Raw genomic sequence first — 22,726 nt, 5'->3', positions numbered from 1 at the left:
TTTCCAAACCTGTAATGGAATTTTGGCCTGCCTCTGAGACATGGGGTCTTACTCACCTGCCCTGGTCCCTGAGGCCTACCCAGGGCCTGGCCGGGAAGTATCATGACTAGTGTTTGCTGAGTTTAGGGTCAGGGGAGAGGGCCCTTTTGGGCTGAGCTGGAGCTTCCTGCCCTCTCCTGACTGGCCCCTCTCCCCAGCCTCAGCCCCTACAGCCATGACGAAGGCTGTCTGTCCAGCAGTCAGGACCACATCCCCCTGGCTGCACTGCCCCTGCTGGCCACCTCCTCCCCTCAGTACCAGGAAGTGGTTGCCACAGTGATTCAGCGGGCCAACCTTGCCTATGGGGACTTCATCAAGTCCCAGGAGGGCATGACCTTCAATGGGCAGGTGAGTCTTGGGGAGGTTGGGGAAGGGAAGAGGATGGAAGACCCCGTAGGGCTGGCTGGCCTGAGGGGGAAGGTGACGGCCTCCGCAGCCTGTAGCCCAGCGATGGGTGAACGGTCAGGCCTCTGACTCCTCTCCCCCCAGGTCTGCCTCATCGGGGACTGCGTTGGGGGTATCCTGGCATTCGATGCCCTGTGCTACAGCAACCAGCCGGTGTCTGAGAGTCAGAGCAGCAGCCGCCGGGGCAGCGTGGTCAGCATGCAGGTACTCAAGCAGGGGCCTGGATATCCCCAAAGGCCTGCAGCCTCCTGCATGCCCCAGGGTCACTGCCTTGCCTGCTCCTGCACGTGGCCCCAGGTTGTGCCCACCAAGCAGAATGCCGGCAGCACTTCATGAGTCCAACTGGCTTGGACACTCCCCAGTTAAGCTCTGTCTATTCATTCAACAAACATTTTCCAAGCCCCTGAACCCCAGCCCTCCTGCCAGAGCTTACCTCCAGGGCAGGGGGTGTGGAGGGGTTTCAGGTACAGGTGAGCTGAGGAAGCCCAGCCCAGTCAGGAAAGTGCCTGGGCCTGAAAGCTGTAGCAGTTTTTCCCACAGTCTCTCTCCCCTCACCCCTCCAAAAAAGGATGGGTGAGGGGAGAGGCTGACAGCGCAGGTGCCCAGAGGCGGCAAGGCAGGTGCATGGGGGCAGGGGAACAGCTGCCACATGGCCAAACCTAGGAATACATGTGGTTTTATGAGCCTGGACCGGGGTCTGCACTGTGAGCAGTGGGATCTGGTTCCTGGGAGGCGGAATGGGCAACCCTTCTCTGCTTCCCTGCCTCTGCTGCAGAGTGGCAAACAGCTTGCAGATCATTGAGGTCCAGGGTGGCTGGTGGGTGGGGGGACAGCAGGGGACAGGGGCCCTCCCCTCTGGTTTGGCGAGAGGCTGACTGGAAAGTGGCTGCTGATCCTGGGGTTAGGAGGGAGGAGGCAGCTTCCAGGACATTGGAGAAGGGGCCAGGCCAGCAGCCACCCGGCAGTGAGCCTCCATGGGCCGTTCCAGGACAACGACCTGCTCTCCCCGGGCATCCTGGTGAACGCAGCACACTGTTCCAGTGGTGGCAGTGCAGGTGGTGGCAGCAGTGGTGGTGGTGGCAATGGTGGTGGCTCCAGCCTGGAGAGCAGTCGGCACCTGAGCCGAAGCAACGTCGACATCCCCCGCAGCAACGGCACCGAGGACCCCAAAAGGCAGCTGCCCCGCAAGAGGAGCGACTCGTCCACCTACGAGCTGGACACCATCCAGCAGCACCAAGCCTTCCTGTCCAGGTTAGTGGAGCTGGGGGGCTGGGTCTGCCACTGGATGCAGGAAGAGGCTCCAAGTGGGAGGGATGCCCCTCGCGATGGCCAGCATGAGGCCTGGGTCTCTGCCTGAGGTTCCCCCAGTCTGGGTCCCGGGATCCCAGTCTGGGCCCAGGAGAAAGTGGCTTATTGGGTGCTGTCTCATATACACCCAGTGCCATCTCAGGACTGAGGGAGCAGTCTGTCTTGAGGGTGAGGGTGGGAAATGGGAGAGTTGGGGTTCAGAATGGACCGGGGCAGGGGATCCATCTCAGTGCTGTCCCGAAGCCAGTGGGCCCCCGAGAGAGGTTGGGACCTGCTGCTACCAGCAGTGTCCTGGCAGATGATAGCAGCTGCACCCACATGAACACTATGTCTCATTTGGGTCTGATGACCCCTGGGGGCCATGGGACTCAGCCTGTCCCTCATGAGGCTGGGGGAAGGCCAGCCCTGAGAGGGGCCGTAGTGTGACCTTGTGCGTCCCCCACTGCAGCCTCCATGCCAGCGTGCTGAGGACTGAGCCCTGCTCACGCCATTCCAGCAGCTCCACCATGCTAGACGGCACAGGGGCCCTGGGCAGGTTTGATTTTGAGATCACCGACCTCTTTCTCTTCGGGTGCCCGCTGGGGCTGGTCCTGGCCTTGAGGAAGACTGTTATCCCAGCCCTGGATGGTGAGAGCCCAGCAGGGGCAGGATGGGGTGTACTGGGTGGGGGGGTCTCAGTGGACCCCTGTGACGAGATCATGGCCACGTCCCAGGCCTGTTTCTGCCCTCCTTCCTGTCTTCCCCACCAAGGGCCCTTTGCTACCCTCTGCTCTCACTTCAGCAGCTCAGTCACTGGCCGTCTGTGATACCTGCTGTTTCATTTCATCTCCAGGATACCTTTGGGAGCTGAGGGCCTCCCCTAGATGGGAAAGCAGAGGTCCAGGGAGAGAAGGCACTGCCCCAGAATCAGATGGAGACAAATACAGCCTACCAGGTCCAAGGTCCTCCCATAGGGAGAGATGCAGAGGCCGGGCATCCTCAAAGCCTCCTGGGTACAGTGGGCTCCCAGCCCTGGAGGGGCCACATCAGTGTGTCTCTGACTACCCAGGGCGGGCAGGCCAGCGGCTGGGCATCATTGGAGCAGCAGTCCCTGCCCTGTGCCCCAGGACCAGCCTGCAAATCTCCAGGAGCCACAGAATCCTGAGAGTAGCCATGCAGGACTCATGTTATGCCCCCAGATGACAGAGGGGGAAACTGAGGCTCAGAGAGGTTTAGATGCTTGCCAAATGCTAGGTTAAAAATGCAGACCTAAAAAAAATAAAAAATAAAAAAAAATAAAAATGCAGACCCGGCCAGGCTCAGTGGCTCACACCTGTAATGCCAGCACTTTGGGAGGTCAAGGTGGGTGGATCACCTGAGGTCAGGAGTTGGAGACCGGCCTGACCAACGTTGGAAAACCCTGTCTCTACTAAAAATGCAAAATTATCTGGGAGTGATGGTGACTTCAGCACTGCCAGGAAGAGAAATCTGTAGCTTTAAAGGGACCTCAACAACCAAGGCAGCTCACACTTGGTGCAAACAGGTGCAGCCCTGTGGAGGGCATCCCTGTGCCCCGTCCACTGCAGGCTCTCAACAGCCCCCCAGGTCCCACACAGGTGCATGCAGACTTAGGGACAGTGCCATTGTGCACACATTATGTGTCATTGTGAAAAACCAGAACCAATTTAAACATCCATCTATGCAGAGAGGGCTAGTTAAATAAGTCTGGCACAACCGCAGTGGAGTACTCACCTCCACTGAAAAGAAAGAGGAGGAACTACACATGCTGACAGGAAAGACGCCAACATTTTTTGCGTTCAGCTGGGGGAAAAGGCAAAGTTCAGAAGGTCTAGCATATGTTAAGGTTTATGTGCCTCTAAAAGTGAGATACAGCACTAGTAATACTTACATCCTTGCATTCACATGATCTCCCTCACTGCATGACCTGGTTGGAACTGCAGTCCCAGTTGACAGATGAGGAAACATTTTCCAATACAGGCAGGGCAGAACAGGGCTGCCTTAGCCAGCACTCGCTAGTGCTCCTGCAAGATGAGCTGGAGCGGCAGGGGCATCTGGGGTGGAAGGGGCTTCCACCAGGTGCTCTTCATCATATGCTTTTCTGTACTGCAAACCACTTTTTAACCACAATCATTATAAGTTTTGCAATAAAAAATAATTAGAGGTCGGGCCTGGTGGCTCACACCTGTAATCCCAGCACTTTGGAAGGCCTAGGTGGGAGGATCACTTGACTCCAGGAGTTTGAGACCAGCCTGGGTAACATCGCGAGACCCCATGTCTACAAAAAATAAAACAGCCAGGTGTGATGGTGCACACCTGTGGTCCCACCTACTTAGGAGGCTGAGGTGGGAGGATCACTTGAGCGTGGGAGATTGAGGCTACAGTAAGCCAAGATCACACCACTGCCCTCCAGCCTGGGTGATAGAGCAAGATCCTGTCTCAAACAAACAAAAAAGTGACAATGACTCAAACAGGTCCTAAATTGATAGAACACAGTCCTGTCTTCTCCCTAACTTGCAGCAGACAACCCAGTCCCCAAGCTTCCCACCCCCACCCCTGCTTCTCAGGGCCAACCTCAGCTCTGCAGCTAACACCCCCACCCCCAGTTTTCCAGCTGCGGCCGGCCTGCCAGCAAGTCTACAACCTCTTCCACCCTGCGGACCCGTCAGCTTCTCGCCTGGAGCCGCTGCTAGAACGGCGCTTCCATGCCCTGCCGCCTTTCAGTGTCCCCCGCTACCAACGCTACCCACTGGGGGACGGCTGCTCCACACTGCTGGGTGAGAGGTGCACTCCTCCCCACTCCACTGGGGGAAGGTGGGGTAGGCATGGCTCCCTGGCTCCTCCATGCCACGTGGTTCTTGCCCAGGCAAAAGGGACATCCCGTGCTGAGTGCCTCTCAGAGGTGGACAGCTGTTGGGGGTGGGGGGGAGGGTGCATCCGTTCTTCCTCATCCCTGTAAGGCACAAATGAGGATTCCCACCTTTCAGAGGGAACAAGTCAGGGCCTTGTTCCAGGGTCCTCGGAACAGTTAAAGGGCAGAATGAGACCAGACTCCCCTCCCCATGGCTGAGCCTCCATCCCAGCAGAGACAGAGTTAAGGACCCAGCAGGGGCCCTCACTGAGTAGGGGTCCTGGTCAGCTGGGTCCTATCATGACAGGTGGCCAGCTCCAAGACAGGGTGCAGGAGACGGGTAGGGGTAGGGGAAACCAGGTGGGCTCAGCCCGAACCCCATCCCGGCGTGTGTCCCAGCGTCTTGTCATGTCCTGGTTCTTGAGGAGCCCCTGAGTCTCTGTGTTGGAGCATGTCTGGATGGCCCATGTGAGTGTCTGTTCTTGTCCTCTGTTCTCTCCCCGTCTGCCTCCAGTTGAGACCGTGCAGAGAAACCCCGAGCTGTTCCTGGAGGGCAGCCCCCTGGCCCCTCTCCCCCATGGGGACGGCTTCCTGGAAACCAGTATGCCCGTTCCCGAGCCCACCTGGCAAGACGGGCCCCGCCCAAGCCCGGGCTGTGCCAAGTGTGTGTACCCTCCCCTGCTCGTGGTGACATGTGCTTCGCTGGCTGACCCCAGTCCTTAGGGACAACCCCCCCCCCCACCAATGCCTTCATTGGCCACTCAGAGTTCGTGGGACCTGGGTGGCAAGGAACGGAGACTTGGGCGGGACGCCCTTGGGGAGCTGGTGTGGGTACCTCCTCTCCCCAAGCTGTGGGACAGAGGCAGGACAAACCCAAAGCAAAGAGGCACAGCAGCTCAGAGACAGCAGATGCAGCCTTAGGGCCACATAGCACATCAGTGACAGTCCCAGGGCTCTGCCAGGAACAGACTGGAGATGGGGTGAGGCCTTGAGCCAGCCAGGCCCATCCCTTACCTGGGGAAGCTTCCAGTCCCAGCCAGCGGTTGGATTCCCCAGGGCCTACTCCTTCCCTCCCTGAGGTCACCCAGGCACCTCCTGTACCCTGTCCAGATGTGGCTTGTCTGGCTGAGCCCTGTCCTCCCCATTTTGTCCTGTCTTCAGCCTGGGCCCGGGTAAGCCTGGCTTGAGCCCCCAGCACCTGCCTTTGTCCCCAGACACCCATCAGGGGCTGCTGGCTGCAGCCTGTGTGAAGGACGCCCAGGGCTTGCCTGTTTCTCTGTGCTCTGCATGTGCAGGGCATCCCCAGGAAGCCACCCACGGCCCCTGTTATCAGCACCCTGCAAACCTGGGTGGAGCCGCTGCTTCTGCCGTGGGCTGTGGGTCGTGGGTCAGGCCTGGCTGGGTGGAGCTCTGGAGGCCCTGGAACCACTGGGGCTGCTGGAGACGAGCTGAGTGGCGTGTGTGGGGCAGGAGGGTGGCTGAGGTTGAGCCCAGCCGCCATGCCTCCCTACCCTGTGTCTGTGTCCATTCGTTAGTCCACCCTGCCCCAGCCCTCCTCCTCCCCTGCTGCAGCTCTGGGCCCCTCCCTCTCACGGCCCTGAACAGGAGGCTCTGGCATAGCTGCTGCCCAGCCTCCAGCCTAGACATGCACTGGACCCTGGCATGCTGGCACCCTCAATGCTCCAGGGCTGGGCAGGGCTGGGCAGTGCCTCTCTTACCTGGCCTCTGGTCCCTGTCCACCTGCAGCAGATGTGCTCCAGACCCACAACTCAGCCTTCCAAGAGCATGCCACCCCCTCCTCGCCCGGCACTGCCCCTGCCAGTCGTGGCTTCCGCCGAGCCAGTGAGATCAGCATTGCCAGCCAGGTGTCGGGCATGGCCGAGAGCTACACGGCATCCAGCATTGCCCAGAGTGAGTGGACAAGGCCCCTTGCCCTCCTCACTCAACTGGGGCCATCTCGTGCCCACAGGGGACAGCTGCTGGCCAGGTCTAGAGACATTTCTAGCTGCCACAGCTGGGGAGGGGCACTGCTGACACCTGGTGGGTAGAGGGAGGGAGGCTACCGGTCACCTGCAGTACCCAGGCCAGCCCCACAGCAAAGACCGGTCAAGTCCAAAGACTCTGCAGCGTCCAGGCTGAGAAGCTTCTCCTCAGGAGGATTCTGGAAGAAGGCGTGTTAGGAAGGGCCCCGCCTTCCTCATGCTTGGCTCTTGCATGAAGCCTCCCAGTGCTTGAAGCAGAGCCCAGGTCCCCTTCTCAGTACCCACCAGGTGGCTGTCCTCCCCCGTGCTGGGCCAGGGATTCTCGAATCTGCGGTCAGCATGGCCATGCAGGGGATGAGGCTGGGGTGGGTGTCTCTAGCAGATGTGTTCATCTGTGAGGAGGGCCAAGGGGCCTGCCTTTGACAGCCTCAGGCCTGGCACTGTCTTAGTGTGCTGCCTGGCCCTTGGTAAACATGGTAGTGCGGTGGCCCCCTATGTGGCTGAGCCATCCATTGCTCTTGCTTCTCAGAGGCCCCCGATGCACTCAGCCACACCCCCAGCATCAGGCGTCTGTCCTTGCTCGCCCTGCCCCCTCCAAGCTCCACCACCCCCGGCCCCCACCCTCCAGCCAGGCAGGCAAGCCCTGGCCTGGAGAGGGCCCCTGACCCCCCCGAGCTGGACATTGGAGAAGGTACCACCCCACACGCTTTCCCTTCCTGGGGATCACTCACCGCTGCTGGGCACCCCTCACTGCCAGGCTTTCCCTGCCTGGACCCCCACTTCAGCCTAACAGGGAGCTGGGGGCTGCGCTGGGAGAACTTGGCCATCCAGGTAGGAGGTGGGAGCTGGTGGCATTGTCTGGTGGGGTGGGGGTGCCAGGGACTCCACAGAGCCGGAATGAGGCCAGGTGAGGACTGAGGAAGCTCCGAGGAAGGCTTCGGGAAGAACCTAGGGAAGCCTGGACCAGTAAACCAGGCCCTGCTGCTGGGCCCCTTCTGCGTGCAGCCCAGGGGCACTTTACAAGCCTTGTCTCAGGAAGGTCAGCCCTCACCCAGCCCCTACTGGCAGAGCTGGATGCACCCCAGGACCATCCACCTGGAAGACCAGGCTTCCCCACCCACTCTGCTTTGTCTCAGGGCTCAGGGGTGGCCCAGGTGCAAGGAGGATGACACCCTTGCCCTGGGGGTCAGGAATTGTAACCCCACTTCTGTGCCACCTTTCCCAGCCTTGAGGCCTAGGGGGAAGACAGGAGAACAGAAGTGGCCCAGAGAGGGCAGCAATGAGATCCGTGGCAGAGGGTCACCAGAGTCAGCAGAGGACCAGGGACAGCGGGTACCATCCGCAGATCCCGGATGGTCCTCGGGAGCCGCTCAGCAGGGCTGGCACTCACCTCTGTCCTGGGTCTTCACACTTCTGCCTGTGCTCCCACTTCCCTCACTCACCCAGCCTGGGAGAAGCTTTAGCTATAGCTGGTGGGGTGTCTGGGCTGGGCTGAGCAGGCCAGAGAGGTCAGGTGACCGTTCAGGGTCCCTGCCTGGGACTATACAGCCTCAGCCCAGTCACGGCTCCTCCTGGCAGTTGCTGCAAAGTGGTGGGGCCAGAAGCGGATCGACTATGCTCTGTACTGCCCTGACGCCCTCACGGCATTCCCCACGGTGGCCCTGCCTCACCTCTTCCATGCCAGCTACTGGGAGTCAACGGATGTGGTCTCCTTCCTGCTGAGACAGGTACCTGGGGCCCTGGGCCTCCCAGGAGGGCCCTGAGTGACAACACCCATGAAAGGACCCTGTTTCACAGACAAGGGGACAGTGGGGACTCCCCTCCGACCCCATCAGACCACAGAGCAAGCAAGATGAAGGCACCTTTATGCTGGGGTGTGTTCAGCCTTTTTGGGATGTTGGGATGGAGGGAACGTATCTGCACATTCATCAGGTGAACAGGAATCTGATGGCCAGTGGGCAGATGGTAGTGGGTTAAATAGCACCCCCTACAACCCACAGGCTCCTCTTGCCAGCTCCCAGGCATTGGGCCTCCTCCACCCAGGACGGGAAGCCCCAGGCTGGCATCTGCCCCATGGCCTGCCCTGTCCCCTCTTTCCAGGTCATGAGGCATGACAACTCCAGCATCTTGGAGCTGGATGGCAAGGAAGTGTCGGTGTTCACCCCCTCAAAGCCAAGGGAGAAGTGGCAGCGCAAGCGGACCCATGTGAAGCTGCGGGTGAGGGCCCCCTGGGTGCCCAGGCTCCATGCTGTCACCCTGTGGAATCCTCACAAGCCTCTGTGTCCAGAAAAGGAACTAAGTTGCACGGAAGCCTGCAGTCTTATTTACCTTCCCAGGCCATGAGGCTGGAGCTGTCAGCCCACTTCATAGACAGGGAAGGCAGCAAGGCTCTCTAGTGTCTCCGAGGCCACGTTGACGTGTCTGATCCAGACTTGGATGTCGGCTGCGCAGCTCGCAGCCCGAGCCTGACCCTCGGGCCCACGGAGCTTGAGCAGGACACAGAGTCCTGGGCTGCCCTCCGACCCCACCCTAACCCAGGCTTGCTGCTCTCTCCATAGAACGTGACGGCCAACCACCGGATCAATGACGCCCTTGCCAATGAGGATGGCCCCCAGGTCCTGACGGGCAGGTTTATGTACGGGCCCCTGGACATGGTCACCCTGACTGGGGAGAAGGTAACGACATGGGTAGGGGGAACACAGGTGGACTTTGGGGAGCTCCCTGATGCCCTCTGGCCAGGGTGCAAGGGGTGGGGAGGCCAGGACATGGCCAGCCCGTGACCAGCCTGCCGGGCCCAGGTGGATGTGCACATCATGACGCAGCCACCCTCGGGTGAGTGGCTCTACCTGGACACGCTGGTGACCAACAGCAGCGGGCGTGTCTCCTACACCATTCCTGAGTCGCACCGCCTGGGCGTGGGTGTCTATCCCATCAAGATGGTAGTCAGGTACGTGCCTGCGCTGGGTGGGCGAGGTGGGCAGGACAGGGCTCTGGGTGGTTCTGATGAATGTCCCCACCGTCTGCCAGGGGAGACCACACGTTTGCTGACAGCTACATCACTGTGCTGCCCAAGGGCACGGAGTTTGTGGTCTTCAGCATCGATGGCTCCTTTGCCGCCAGCGTGTCCATCATGGGCAGCGACCCCAAGGTGCGGGCCGGGGCCGTGGATGTGGTGCGGTGAGTGGCCTGAAGGGGCACAAAGGAGCTGTAGCAAGGTGGGTGAGCTCAGGGGCTCCCACCAGCCAGGTGGAGGAGGACGGGGGAGCCTCTCTAGGAGACGCTTGGCTAGGGCACTGGGCCTTGAGGACCTCAGTTCAGAGCCCGGCACCCCCAATTATTAGCCATGTCACCTTGGGCAAGTGATATCACCTCTCAATGTCAGCTTTCAATTCCCACCTCTGGAAAGTGAGGCTGGTAAGCCAGAGACACCATGGCAGGGGCATCTGCCACCCGGTGCGAGCACCCAAGGGCCTGCCATGGCACCATCATTGTCACCATTGTCATTGTGACTGTCAGAGGTGTGCTTTCCAATGGCCAAGTGGGCCCTGGCTAGGCAGGAGACAGGGAGGCCCAGGAGGGAGGAAGTGGCGGCCGTGAGACACCCAGGCCTGCCCCTCACCTTCAGGCACTGGCAGGACCTGGGCTACCTCATCATCTACGTGACGGGACGGCCCGACATGCAGAAGCAGCGAGTGGTGGCGTGGTTGGCGCAGCACAACTTCCCCCATGGTGTGGTGTCCTTCTGTGATGGCCTGGTCCACGACCCGCTGCGGCACAAGGCCAACTTTTTGAAGCTGCTCATCTCTGAGGTGGGGCCCAGGAGGATGGGACCAGGGCAGTGGTGGGGGCAGAGGGGCGGTGGTGCCTGTGCCCATGCCAGTCTCCCCACAGCTGCACCTGCGTGTGCATGCGGCCTACGGCTCCACCAAGGACGTGGCGGTCTACAGCGCCATCAGCCTGTCCCCCATGCAGATCTACATCGTGGGCCGGCCCACCAAGAAGCTGCAGCAGCAGTGCCAGGTGAGTGGGCACATCATGGGGGCGGGCACAGGCGGGAAGCTCAGGGAGCCCCAGCCTGTGACAGCCATCCTCACTGCCCCCACAGTTCATCACAGATGGCTACGCTGCCCACCTGGCACAGCTGAAGTACAGCCACCGGGCTCGGCCCGCCCGCAACACGGCCACCCGCATGGCGCTACGCAAGGGTAGCTTCGGCCTGCCCGGCCAGGGTGACTTCCTGCGCTCCCGGAACCACCTGCTCCGCACCATCTCAGCCCAGCCCAGTGGGCCCAGCCACCGGCACGAGCGGACGCAGAGCCAGGCAGATGGCGAGCAGCGGGGCCAGCGCAGCATGAGCGTGGCAGCTGGCTGCTGGGGCCGCGCCATAACTGGCCGCCTGGAGCCGGGATCGGCCACGGGCCCCAAGTAGGGCACCATGAGTGCAGCACGGGGTCTCCATGGTGCTAGGCCAGGGCGGCCAGCCCCGCCAGGAGGCCTGGCCTGGGCGCACACACAGACGTGGGCCTGGGAGCTTGTCCCAGGGCCTCGCAGAGGACATGGGCCATGCCACACAGTGCTCCCAGCCTTGCCTCACGTCCTCGGGTCTGACGGGTCCGGCTTGTTACGGAAGCTGGCAGGGACCACCAGCCAGCCCCAGGATGGCAGAGTGACCAGGAGTCCCCACTCAGACTGGCCTGGGAGGCTCTCCCAGATACTTTGTCCTGCGTGGATCTCCAAGTGTCCTGGTGCCAGGTGTGGGCCCAGGCCCAGCCTGCCGCCTCCCCATCCACTGGCCACCCTTACTCCCAGGTCCCTTCACATTTGGTAGCAGCTCCAACAGGGGTCCAGCCTGCGTCTTGTTAACTCAAGTTTCTCAACTGTTCAACCTCACTGGTTTTGCACTGATTTTGAGAGCAGAGACCCATTACCACCTCCTATGGCTACAGACCCGTTGACATGCATGAAACTCAGTACCTGCTGACCCGGGACCTACAACCACACTGAAGGCTCCAGTGCAGCAGAGCCTCGTGCAAGCAGGAGAGAGGCCGTATCTTAATTTCTGCTCCCCGGACTCTGCCCACCTGCCCCAACTGGAGCCCAGGCCAGTGTTGTTGCCAGCCTCAGGCCGCGGGCTGGACAGGCCTGGCTGCCTCTTCTGTTCCCTGCCATCAGTCAAGGCCACCCACCCACGTTTCTACGCCTTTCTACTTCTCAATCTGATTTCTATGAGGTTTTTTAAAATGAGCAATCCTTGGCTGCTTCCTTTTCTTAACTCTTTCAGTACCGAGCACAGCCCCTCCACATTGAAAACACCCAGCACTGTGACGGAGTCCAGCCTGGTTCTGGGTCCCATGGGCCCTGCCCCTGCCCACTCAACGAGGCATGGGCTCCTTGCCTCAACTGGCCCCTGGCGATCCCACTGAATTTCTACTCTGGAGTGGGTGGGGCACACACTTCGGTTTTTTTAACGCCAATTCCGTTTTGATGCCGAATCTAAGAAGCCACAACTTGCTTTGTCAGCTTCAGGGCAGGCAGCCACGACCTCATTTCTCGCCTGAGCAAGGACCACGCTGTCCTGCACGCTGGGTCTGACCGCCTGCCCTCTCCCCGCAGCGCTGGGCGTGACCTCAGCTGTGGCGCTCAGCAGCCAGCTCCAGTGGCCCCTCTGCTGCTCCTCCACTTTCCCTGAGGTGGGAGAGCCTGCCTGGCCTCAGCCTTCGTCCAGTGACCAGGGTCCGTCCCCAAGAAGCTGTGGCTGACCTGGGTCCAGCATCGGGCCACATGGACGGGGCTGGGGAGGTGCAGAGTGCTGTAAACTCTTTCCCACGTGTAGATATGTACAGCCAAAGGGTCGTGTAAATGTTCTGCAAAAGTGGGTCTATACAGAGTGAAAGCTATTTATTTTGTGCAGAGAAAAATGTCTGGAGGGATGGAACCTTCAGGGTTTATTCATATTTAAGATGATGTAGCTTTTTGTTGTTGTTTCAAGCATTATGTATAAAGCAACGATTATTTTATGGACCAAGTTTTCATGTACCTGTTGCAGTGAAAGTGCAATATCTGACCCCCCCGAAGTTGCTTGGCCCGACAATCACAGCCCCGGTCAGGGGCCCTGTGGCCAGTGCCTCCTCCTCCTCTCTCAGCCCCACCTCACCCTGTCTTGCCTGCTGCCTTGGTGACCAGCCATCCAGAGAAGCACCTGGAAGAGTCTCGGGCCCTCCTGCAATAAAGGCCGGGAGGCGCCGTGGGCAGTGAGCTCAGCCTCTCCCCAGGGGGCAGCTCCCCCACGGCTCCTTGCTCCCTGCCTGCCTGCCTAGCCGCCAGCCATGCCAAGGACAACAGCAATAGTCCCCTGGGGCTCTCCCAGCGGCCCTCAGCCATAGATGGCGAGGTGGGCAGCCCGCCCCCCACAGGAAGTCTCTTCTGTATCCAGGTCTGCTTTCCGCCTCCCTTCAGATTCCTTTCGGCACATTCTCTTCTGGAGGAAGCACCAGTCTTTCCGAAACGAACAGATACCAAAAATGTTTACAGTGTTGGGTGCTGAGCTGCAGGGCTCAGGCCTGACCAGTCATAACCAAAGGGTGAGGCAGGCCTTGCTGACTGCCACCCCCCAGGCCTGTTAGAATAGAAGCCTTAGTCCCACTCCCACCACGCCCCCAGGCCTAAGCCTCGCTGCCACCCCAGGCCCCACCACCTGCCTTCTCTTTGATTTCTAAAGAGGGATTCAGCAGAGACCCCTACCCCTGCCTGGCTCGGTTTGAGTCCTGCTGCCTGCCCCATCACAGCCTTCACGTCTCAGCCCCTCCCGTTGTCCGTGTGCTGTCTGTCTCTGGGCCATGTGTGAGCGGCGTCCTGACTCTCCCCACCCGCCCCTGCTGTCCCCGCATCATTGGGCCCGAGTGTGCTCTGTATACAGCGTCATGTCTGTTACACCAATTAAAGAAGCAGGAAGGCTTCCTTCTGGGTCTGTTTACTGAACTAGCGACCACAGGGCATGGTGGGGTGGGAGCATGTAACAGTAATGCCAGTGACCCCAACATATTCGTGTGGGGCTGACTCTGGGCCTCGCCTGCTTCTAACTCCTTCCTGGGCTTCAACTCAGTTTGTCCTCACAGACCCCCAGTAAAGTGGGTGCTGTGAACCTCTCTGCCTCAGTGGAGGACACAGCTGGGCAGAGGGGGCTGGCCAGGCCTCCCATACAGGCTACCCAGCCCCAGCACTTGTCTCTGCACTGTTGTGATCTGTGAACATGGCAGGGGGAGCCAACTCTCTCCAAGCCTGAGTGGGTTTGGGGTTCAGCTGGCATAGGGTCTGGTCCAGGTGCACTGACCTGAAGATGAGGAGAGCACAAGCCCTTAATGTGGCCTGTGCTTACTACAACCAGAGAACACCTCAGCTTTCCCCAAAAGCTGACGAAGCCCTTGTTTTTCCTTGGAAGTCACGTACCACCCTTCCCTCCCCCTCAGTACAAAAAGCCACAGAACAGAGAAAGTTTCAAACCAGGGAGACTTTAATAGCTGTGAAGCACTGCTCTTTCAGATGGGAGTGCTGAGCAGGCCAGTAACCCCATCCTCCACCCCCTGCCCCTGAGAAGAGGCTGGGCTGGGCCAGAGGCCAATCCATGGAGGAAAGGCCACCAGCACCCATCAGGCTTCCCATTGCCACCCTGAGGCCTGCCCAGGCTGGGCTGCCAGCACTGTCCACAGGCCTTAGCCAGCCAGGGCCCTCAGGGAAGCAACCCAGCTCGCATCTGGAAGGCCAGGCCGTCCCCTCGGGTGGCTTGCTGGGGAAAAAAGCACACAGGAGGAGGGGGACATCACAAACAGAGCTGGGGGTGGAGGGCAGGCAGAGGGGCCACACCCACCTTGTTGATCTCTCTGTGCCGATCTTTGGTTACGATTTCCTCTAGGACCTCGCCATCTCCCTTAATAAGCCTGAGGGTGGGAGGGTCTCCATTCAGCAAAGAATAGGCAGGTCCCCTAATGCCAGAGCAGCAAAACCAGAAGCAGCTGGCATAGGGGTCCCAGGGTTCCCGCCTGCTCTATCATCTTTGGGCATGGATGAAAACAGCCGAGGTGGGCTCTGCCTTGCCAGCCTCAGCCTGGCCAACAACAGCCCTTTTAAGAGCGTTCTCCAGGCCCTTCCAGCCTCTGCAACTGTTTACTCTGGGCAACGGGGAAGTAGGGCTGAGACACACATCACAAGTGTCTTTTTGCCAACACTTGGCTTTTTTCAAGCAGCAGCAACCCCGCCCCGGCCCGGCTACTCCTGAAAGCACACATCTTAGGCCAACACTGCCAGACCCCAAGGTGTTAACTCAGACCAAGGGCTCCCCACCTGGTGCGTCCCGTCTCGGGGTCCACCACCTTGCGGATGACACTCTGCCGGGCATCCCACTCCTCCTTGGTCATGGGCTTCATGGCCTGGATTCGGGACTTCTGCTCATCTGTCAGGACTGGAAGGGAAGATGGAGGTGGTGGCCAGGCCTCCAGGAGGGACCTTCTCCCTCTCAGGCTCTGGGCTGTACTGTACCTGGGCCATCCTCTTCCTCCCCAGCTGATCGGTGCCACTGGTCAAGTGAGGGACCCGGCAGAGCCTCCACCTGCTGTGCTTCCGCCTTCTCCTTGCCCTTCTTCTTCAGCTTCTTCCTCCTCTTCTTCTTCTTCTTCCTCTTCTTGTCCTTGTGCTTCCCCCGCTTCTTCCGGCCACCACTGGAGGAAGAGGAGGAGGACGAGGAGGAAGAAGAGCTAGAAGAACTGGAAGAAGAGGAGGAGGAGCTGGATCGTGGTCTCCTCCGGGCCTTGTGCTTGCTTCTCTCTGTGATGCAGGGAGAAGGTGAGGCTGGAAGGCTGGGAGGGGAAGAAGTAAACCTTCGTCCCCTGCTCTGGCCTGGGGCAGGCAGTCTACAGGGTGGGCACCTCCTGCGGGGCTTTCCAGAGCAGAGATGGAGCTTCCTGGAGGAGTCCCTTCCCGGCTCCCGGGGCGCCTGGCCCTCACATCTCAGACCTGGCTGCACAGAGGCAAGACTGAGAGGCCCCGATCCCGGCTCGCCCCGACTTCCCCGGGAAGTGGCCACGCCTCCTCTCCCCGATGCCGGTGGTCCTCACCCTCCGCCCCAAGGGCCGCGCTGCCCTTGCGACCTTGGGATTCGGAGGCCGAGCAGTTCCTTGAGGCATCCTTCCTGCTCTTCTTCTTTCTCTTTTCCGACCCCCGCCCCCGGGACCGGCTGCGACTCCTCGAGCGCTTGCGGGAGCCCACGTGAGCCATGGCGCTACGGGCTGGCGACGGGAAGAACGCTCTTGAGCCAGGGCCCAGCAGGCCAACCGCGGGCGGGCTCTAGCGGGGCCGGGACCTCGCGGCGCCGGGTACCCGTCACCACCCTGGGAAAATGTGCGACCCTCACCCACCCCCACCGCTGGGGACCCCGGCTTCTCCGCCGACTCCAGTCCCCGCAGCGGCCCCTATTAAGGGCCCGCCCCCGCCCGAGCGCCCCACGCCTCCGCACCCGGCTCGGGGCCCGTGGGAACTGGCCGCCATCCGCCGCAAGTGGCGTCTGGGGCGCCTTCCCGCGCGCTCCTACCCACCAGCCCCGCGCCCCTCGCGGCCTCGCTGCCTCAAGGAGGCCCCCTGGGCTGTTTCACTCCCACCTCGGCCACGCTGCGGGCCGTACCGCCCGCCCCGCGTCTTCTGGAGAGGAAGCGGCGGCGAGAAGGCTTCCGGCCGGGGCGCTGCGCGGGAGGCTGTCCGGCCGGGAAGCGCGGCGCCACTCCCTTTCGTTCTGACGCCCCAGGTTCCCTTTCGGGCGTGCCCACCTCCTGCAGAGGCGAGCGTGGTCGCCGGGGCGAGGCCGTGCTCTGCAGCCTGTCGCCGGCCCTCGAGCTCCGTAGCCCCTCACGTCTGTCTCTGCCGAAGCTTAGCCCGCTTCCAAGGCTGTCCTCTCGGCACGCGCCCGCAGCACTCGCGTCCCTGGTGCCCTGGGAAGAAGTCGACCCTTGCGCGCGCCGCTCTCCTCCCCCGCTGGTCCTGTCCTCTCCATCAAACTGCGAGCTCTGAGCTGAGGCACCCTAGTCTTTCCGACGTACCCACCCAGTGATTCAGGGATCGCAAACTCGTGTCCGTAGGGGCCAGAGAGATCTTGGTCGTGAGCCGCGGGCATGGACCCCAGGCGCGTCCGGAGGGAAGCCGGGATTCCGCTCCGTCTGATCCGTGCAACATGGCAAGGGGCTAGCGCCCCACCTTCCCAGGGAGACCGAACTCAAGACTGCAGTATGGAAGCCCCCTGGTTTTCAAATGTGCAACCCAAAGCGTCGCTGTGGCTTCATCCGATCTCGGGCCCCCAAGGTGTAACTCTTTTACAGTGACAGCTGCAAACACAGAGGGCTCTTTGCAAAGCACTTTATTAACGTCTGCGCATTTGACTCTCAGAACAGCTCTAGGAGGTAGGTGCTCTCCACATGAGGAAACCAAGGCACCAAAAGGTGAAGGCTCACTCAAAGCCACACAAAGTGTGGAAGTGGCATAAGCAGAATGGGAACCTGGGCAGCCTGGCTCCCGGCCCTGCCATTCACCCCTCTGCCATCTAGAAGATGCTACTAGTGGTCCACCCGAGTCCACTGGGGGTGATGTCTCTGCTGCCAAGAATTCACAACTGCGCTGTCTCTGGAGGCTTCCCTTGGCCACTGGAAGCCACCCTGCCCTGGAGATAAGTGTCTGGGAAGTTACTCATCCCTCCCTCACCCAGGAGCCACTAACCAATGCTGTGGGCACACTGCAGTACTGTGGGCTCTACCTGAAGCTCCCCGAGGGCCCAGCTGAGGCTGGACTTCCTCTGAAGCCACTTCCTTGCCCAGCTGCTCCCTGCCCTCCCCTGCTTTCCTCACTCCCTCACTGAAGCCTCATTCCAGACTCCGCTTCCAACAAACCTGAACTAAAGCAGCCTGTTGACCCAGAGGATAACCCAGAATCTGGCACATCCTTGAACCAAGAAGTGCAGTAGGCTGCAGGGAGTTAATTTCTGCCGCCAGCCCGTGACAGAGCCCTCACCTGCCCTGCCACCCCCACACTGGGTCCAAGTAGGCTCAGGTGAGTGCACACACATCCACTGTGGCAGGCCCCTCTCGGGTGAAGCCATCGCCGAAGCCCTCGTCGTCCACCAGATCAGGCGCACGGCAGCACATAGGACAGAGGCGGTTCCGCACAGCAGAGGCACGGAGCCAGATGACGAGGTTCCAGCGCTCTCCAGTGGCCAAGGGCCGGGCCCCATGCAGCTGGCCACCCCGGTGCAGGATGCCCTGGCCTACCACGTGCTCCACCTCCAGGGGCTCTGTCAGGGCTGTGGGTGCCTGCAGATGGCATGGCTTAGGCCTGGGCCCTCACACTGCCCCAGGCCCTACCCCATGGGACACACACTCACCTGGAAGAGGCCCCCGAAATACAGGGCACCCCCTGTGAAGACCTTGCCCAGGGCCACATTGAGGGTGAGCTCGGCATTATCATAGTGGCAGCCCAGCTCGAGATCCTGGCCCAGGGCGTATTTGACCACAAAAGCCCGGTGGCTGTCGAGCTGGCCCCCGCCACAGTCAGGGTACAGCAGGGCCATCAGCGGCTGCAGGAAGCGCTCCCGCAGTGGGGTCACCAGCGGCTCGTCCAGCCCGAGCTCGTGCAGCAGCACCTGGGAGGGGATTCCTGGGGTCAGGAAAACTGGGAGGCTGCAACCCTGGGGTTCTGCTCTGCCTCAATCCCACTGTAACCTTATTTCGCAGCCTGGGCAGGCAGCCCATCTGTAGCACCTAACACACTGCCTCCTGACCGCAGCTGCCCCTCCTCTGGCCCGCTGGCCAGGCCTCACCCACCCCGTAGTTGTTCATGGTGTTGGGCCTCCCCTTGGGCATGTCAGACTGCTCGAAGTGCTCCAGCTCCTCCAGTAGGGCCTGGCAGAAGGGCGCTGTGAACACTGGCACCCGGTAGATGCGCTTCTCCTCTGTGGATGGAGGGACGGTCTGTTGGCCTGAATGCTGCCATGGGCTGGCCAGGCCTGGGCCTCAGTCTTCCTGTGAGCCGTGTGAGTCCGGGCGTCTGTTCACTGCCCACAGCCTCAGTTTCATCACCTGTGCCATGGGGATGAGGCTCTCGCTTCTCAGGGCTGTTGTGATTACTAAAGGAAGTAGGGTGAGGAACAGGGGAGGCCGACTCCCACGCCCTGCACCCATGCCTGCAACCTCTCCCCAGACTCCACAAGTGTCCACAGGGCTGGCCCCCAGAGCACTCAGATGGGTCCTGAGGCCCAGAGAGCAGAAGGCCAGTGACAGCCAAGTTGGGACCACAGAGCCAACTTCAGGCTCTCTCTGTACTTCCTTTCACCTGATGAGCCACCAACGTCTGTACCCCACTCAGAAGTGGCTCTGGGAATCTGTTCCCCAGCAGGAAGGCCAGGAGGGGCTGCTCTCTCTTGCTGGGCCCTGGGAGAAGCCAGGCTGAGAATGGAAACTAAACATTTCTTGGCAGATGCACCAATTCCCAGGGATGCAGGGCTAGTGTGCCCCTCACGGGGCCACCTCACAGCCTGGGCCCTGCACCAGCCAAACGGCCTCAGCACAGTCTCAGCTGCCAGGGCATACAAGGCAATGAGGAAGGCACCCCTAGGCTGGGAGGGGGAGTTCATTCCACCTATGCCCTCAACAAAGCACAGGCTCCATGACGGGAAACTTGTATCTGTCTCCCACAGGTTCCCCTAGCCCAGGATATCAGTGCTAATAAGAATAGTGTGGGTCCTGTGGTAGGTACTCTATGCAGATTAACTCACTTGATCGTCACAGTGCGTTAAGAGAAGGGGTTACTGTTGCTCCCATTTTACAGATGAGGAAACTGAGTCACAGAGGTTAAACAACATGCAAGCCTCCCTTGCCCAGTATTTGTTGTTGGGCTTAGCCAATAGGGGAGCCCAGCAGAAAATCTGAATGTAAGAGGAGAAATAGGAAATTTCTTGCCCTCGCTGGAGTTTGGCATGGCTGTAGACCTCTGCCCAGAGCCACAGCTCCAGGTGGTAGCTGCTCCTTCCTGTTGCCAGCTCTGGGGGTGGGGCTTAGCCATTCCTTACTGGTCCCTTCTTTAAGATCTTGGATCAGCCCTGTTTGAGTGTGCCAGCTGTCCTGCCCATGACACAAATACCCACTATTTGCTGGATGAGCACATGAAGGAAGGAATGAAGATACCAGGCTCATGGCCGGTACTGAATGAATGAATGAACGCAGATGTCCTTCTCCTGGCAGGTTGGTCCCACTGACCCTTCCAGCTCCTGCTGGTTCGGTTTTTGGAGGCGGAGATGGTGGCTGAAGGGACCCCCATCTCCCACACCTAGGTTTTCCAGGCTACCATCCCCCGGTCCTGCCAGGTCTCAGGGTTAGGACCTCACCAGATACTGCCTCCAGCCGCTGGAGAAGGCCCTTGAGGTCTGCGCCCGGGGATGCGCTGTACTCAGCCACAGCCAGAAACTCGGGAGCCAGAGCTGCATCCTGGGAGCAGAACATACCAGCTGTGGGGCAGGCAGCCCCGCAGCCCCCGATGCTACCTCCTCCTTCCAGTACCCAGACTTCAAGCACCCTGCCTGGCTGGTACCTGCAGTGAGTTGTACACCTCAGGCCGTGCCACGCGGTAGGAACTTGCAATGAGGGTTTTCCTAGCAGCTGACTCCAGCCCCAGCCGCCGCCGCCGCTCCACCTCCTGCTCAAGCTGGGGTGGCACAGGGTTGTTATCAGGTGGGGCCTCCCATCCTCCTGAGGCCACTGTACAGATGAAGAAACTGAAGCCCAGGAATGCCAGACAGGGCCCAGCCTGGAAGCCAGGTCTAACCTAAACTCCTGAATCTATCTGGGTGGACTGCAAGTTGCAGACTGTTAGCTGAAGGGGACTTCTGGGAGACCCGTCCTGTTTCAGGCTGCCCCAACCTGAGCCTGGCTGGGATAAGAACCCCTGGATGTACCTCAACCAGCTGGGCCCACATAGGGGAGGGAAATGGTCATGGCCAAGTTCTGTGTTCCCAAGGCTGCTGAGAACTCTGCTGGGAAGCTTCCCACCACTGACTCCAGGGGAAGGAGAAGGAGGGAGCAAAGCAGCAGCCCTGGCACCAGTCTTCGGGGTATGTGGGAGTGTGAGGAGCCCAGGGGCCTGGAAGCCCTGGCTGGGTTCGCATCTGCTCCTGCTGTAAAAGCTTGGGCAAGGGATTCCTCTTTAAGCCTCAGCTTCTCAATCCAAAATGAGGGTGGTGCTTGTGCTTATCTCAAAGAGCTGTTCGGAGGGGCATGACTAGGCAACTTAACATTTCCCCTTCTCTCTCCTGCTGCCAAGACCCAGGTGTGGAGGAGCGAGTGGGGACAGGAAGGAGGAAAGTGAGGGCCTAAGTGATCCTTCAGGGGTCACGGACTGAGGCTAGAAGACCCCTCAAGCTGCTAACACAAATCTAACGAGGAGCTGCTGCGCAGGGGCAGGGGCCGGCACCTCAGCTAACAGCTGCTGGAAGTCCGTGGTGCTGACACAGCCTCGGCTGCGCAGGATCTGGAAGCAGAAAGAACACTGAGCATGACTGTGTGACCCTAGGAAGCACCTTCACTCTAAGCCTCAGTTTCCCCTGCTTAAAATGGGGAGAGGAGCCCTGACGTCAAAGGATCATGGCGAGGATAAACTGCGGAACCTCGTTAAGCTCAGGGCAGGGCTCGGGCTGGTATTGCTATGAGGCGGCGTGCTGAGCCCGGCCCTGTCCTAAGCACCCTTTCCTTCCTCACGACCTCGCAGGGAAGTGAGAAAACTGAGGCACAGAGAGGCCGTCCTTCTTGTATTTGAGGATGCGGTGCGCGCCGTGCGCAAAGCAAACGACCCTGGGGACGGACCGCCCTCCTCCACTGCCTCTCTCTGCCCACTGCTCCGGAGGGGCGACAGCGGCCACTCACCGGGCCGTAGTCCCGGCGCAGCTGCTGCTCGCCCCGAAAGCGCACGTGCAATCCGTAGCGCGCCACGTACAAGTTCTCGGTGCAGAAACAGGCGCAGCGGCAAAAGCGCCGCGGAGCCCCCGCCGTCGCCATAGTGGAGCGCCCGCGGCCCTCCGGGCTGCCTTAGGGGCACTTCCGGGCACGCCTCCAACTGCGGGAGGCGCGGAACTGGAGGCCAAGGGGCCGCTCTATGTTCCAAAGGGCGGAAAAGAACGAAGGCGCACCTCGCCAGGAAACGATCTGCGGACAGAGATGTTCCCGAGCCAGGGTGGGAGCGGCGGCCTCCTGGTTCAGTCTCCCAGTTTTCCCACCACGAGGCAGGGACTAATGGCCCCACTTTACAGACAGCTGAAATGGGTCACGCCTTCACAGCACGGGAAGAAGGAGGGACTCGGAACCCCAAGGCCTTTGACTTAAACGCCAGCCCCTCTTCTGCTCGGAGGTCGTGGAGAAGCAGCCGAGCCCACGAGGAAGGCTGAGACAGTTTAAAGAGCTCAGAGGTCCCGCCGCTGCTTCAACCATCCTGCCCTGTGCGTTTGAGTTTGGATGTGGCATTTACCCCGGGTCCCTGCCTGGCGCTTCCGGTCCCTTCGTCACAGTCTCTTGGTTTACCTCAGATTGCCCCGTGAGTGTCTCCGCTAAAACGCCCCAACTCGCGCTACTTCCGGTGGTAGTCCCACAGGACGCGGGCGAGCGGGGTTCTCATTGCGGCCAACAAATGACCGAGCCTACTCTCTCCCCGGACCTTTGCTCAAGGATGGACCACCCACCCTACCTCCTTGCATCCCAGCAGCAGCAAACCTTTGAGCTAGGTGCCATTATAGTTCCCCACCGTGTTACAGATGGGGAAACTGAGACCCAGAGAGGCACAGGGACCCGCCGCAGGTCACACATCCACAAAGGGACAAATACAGGGTTTGAACCGAACAGCCTGCCCTCTTGCGTTCCCCAGTTCATCACCACAGGGCTTCTGGGAGTGGTGGGGTTATGTGGGATTTGGGGTTTTGTTGTGCTTGCTGGCATTTTCTCACTCACTCTGCTGGAATACAGCTGGGCCTCCTGAAGCCACGGGGCTTCCCCCAGAAGGAGATTCACCCGTCAGCGACCTTCATCGACCTCAGGGGCCAGCTCCCCAGCCCAGCACTGCCCGCCTGAGAAGGTGT

The 22,726-nt window shown here is 60.5% G+C and overlaps 3 protein-coding genes across 23 annotated transcripts in view; 1 reads left to right on the top strand and 2 right to left on the bottom strand.

The window, feature by feature from the left end:
- PITPNM2 (phosphatidylinositol transfer protein membrane associated 2) overlaps positions 1-13,539 on the top strand; it is a 166,454-nt gene extending 152,915 nt beyond the window's left edge. For 10 of the 16 annotated variants that reach the window (XM_017544369.2, XM_017544357.2, XM_037744237.1 and 7 more), the window contains 16 exons: positions 198-387; positions 529-648; positions 1,433-1,695; positions 2,201-2,379; positions 4,356-4,526; positions 5,115-5,264; positions 6,347-6,511; positions 7,112-7,273; positions 8,161-8,309; positions 8,683-8,799; positions 9,141-9,257; positions 9,381-9,529; positions 9,610-9,759; positions 10,208-10,391; positions 10,474-10,602; positions 10,688-13,539. In XM_017544369.2, the coding sequence (XP_017399858.1) occupies positions 198-387; positions 529-648; positions 1,433-1,695; positions 2,201-2,379; positions 4,356-4,526; positions 5,115-5,264; positions 6,347-6,511; positions 7,112-7,273; positions 8,161-8,309; positions 8,683-8,799; positions 9,141-9,257; positions 9,381-9,529; positions 9,610-9,759; positions 10,208-10,391; positions 10,474-10,602; positions 10,688-11,011 (2,719 nt within the window). In that variant the 3' untranslated portion in view covers positions 11,012-13,539. The remainder of the gene's footprint in view (positions 1-197; positions 388-528; positions 649-1,432; positions 1,696-2,200; positions 2,380-4,355; positions 4,527-5,114; positions 5,265-6,346; positions 6,512-7,111; positions 7,274-8,160; positions 8,310-8,682; positions 8,800-9,140; positions 9,258-9,380; positions 9,530-9,609; positions 9,760-10,207; positions 10,392-10,473; positions 10,603-10,687) is intronic. The other 6 variants (XM_037744240.1, XM_017544365.2, XM_037744241.1 and 3 more) reach the window with 6 other exon arrangements.
- A 531-nt stretch (positions 13,540-14,070) lies between these two features.
- ARL6IP4 (ADP ribosylation factor like GTPase 6 interacting protein 4) lies at positions 14,071-16,300 on the bottom strand. 4 transcript variants are annotated; one of them, XM_017544375.2, is made up of 6 exons: positions 16,163-16,300; positions 15,690-15,860; positions 15,115-15,399; positions 14,920-15,037; positions 14,447-14,516; positions 14,071-14,365 (listed from the first exon to the last, which is right to left on the bottom strand). In XM_017544375.2, the coding sequence occupies exons 2-6, from the start codon at positions 15,847-15,849 to the stop codon at positions 14,309-14,311; spliced, it is 690 nt and encodes a 229-aa protein (XP_017399864.1). In that variant the 5' UTR covers positions 15,850-15,860; positions 16,163-16,300; the 3' UTR covers positions 14,071-14,308. The 4 variants fall into 4 exon arrangements, with proteins under 4 accessions (XP_017399864.1, XP_017399865.1, XP_037600163.1 ...); XM_017544376.2 differs by having other exon boundaries at positions 15,723-15,860; positions 16,163-16,299; XM_037744235.1 differs by lacking the exon at positions 16,163-16,300 and adding an exon at positions 15,990-16,140.
- A 663-nt stretch (positions 16,301-16,963) lies between these two features.
- On the bottom strand, positions 16,964-21,993 carry OGFOD2 (2-oxoglutarate and iron dependent oxygenase domain containing 2). Of its 3 annotated transcripts, XM_017544373.2 has the most exons (7): positions 21,525-21,993; positions 21,076-21,132; positions 20,197-20,310; positions 19,994-20,093; positions 18,435-18,562; positions 17,996-18,253; positions 17,558-17,924 (listed from the first exon to the last, which is right to left on the bottom strand). In XM_017544373.2, exons 1-7 carry the CDS (start codon positions 21,654-21,656, stop codon positions 17,661-17,663), a joined length of 1,053 nt encoding a protein of 350 aa, XP_017399862.1. In that variant the 5' UTR covers positions 21,657-21,993; the 3' UTR covers positions 17,558-17,660. The 3 variants fall into 3 exon arrangements, with proteins under 3 accessions (XP_037600160.1, XP_017399862.1, XP_037600161.1); XM_037744232.1 differs by lacking the exon at positions 18,435-18,562 and having other exon boundaries at positions 16,964-17,924; positions 20,197-20,363; XM_037744233.1 differs by lacking the exon at positions 20,197-20,310.
- Between the last annotated feature and the right edge of the window lie 733 nt (positions 21,994-22,726).

This window comes from Cebus imitator, unplaced genomic scaffold (genome assembly GCF_001604975.1).
Source record: "Cebus imitator isolate Cc_AM_T3 unplaced genomic scaffold, Cebus_imitator-1.0 Scaffold169, whole genome shotgun sequence".
NCBI lineage: Eukaryota > Metazoa > Chordata > Mammalia > Primates > Cebidae > Cebus > Cebus imitator.
Note: the sequence above shows the minus strand (reverse complement) of the source record. Positions and strands in the feature narration are given on the sequence as shown.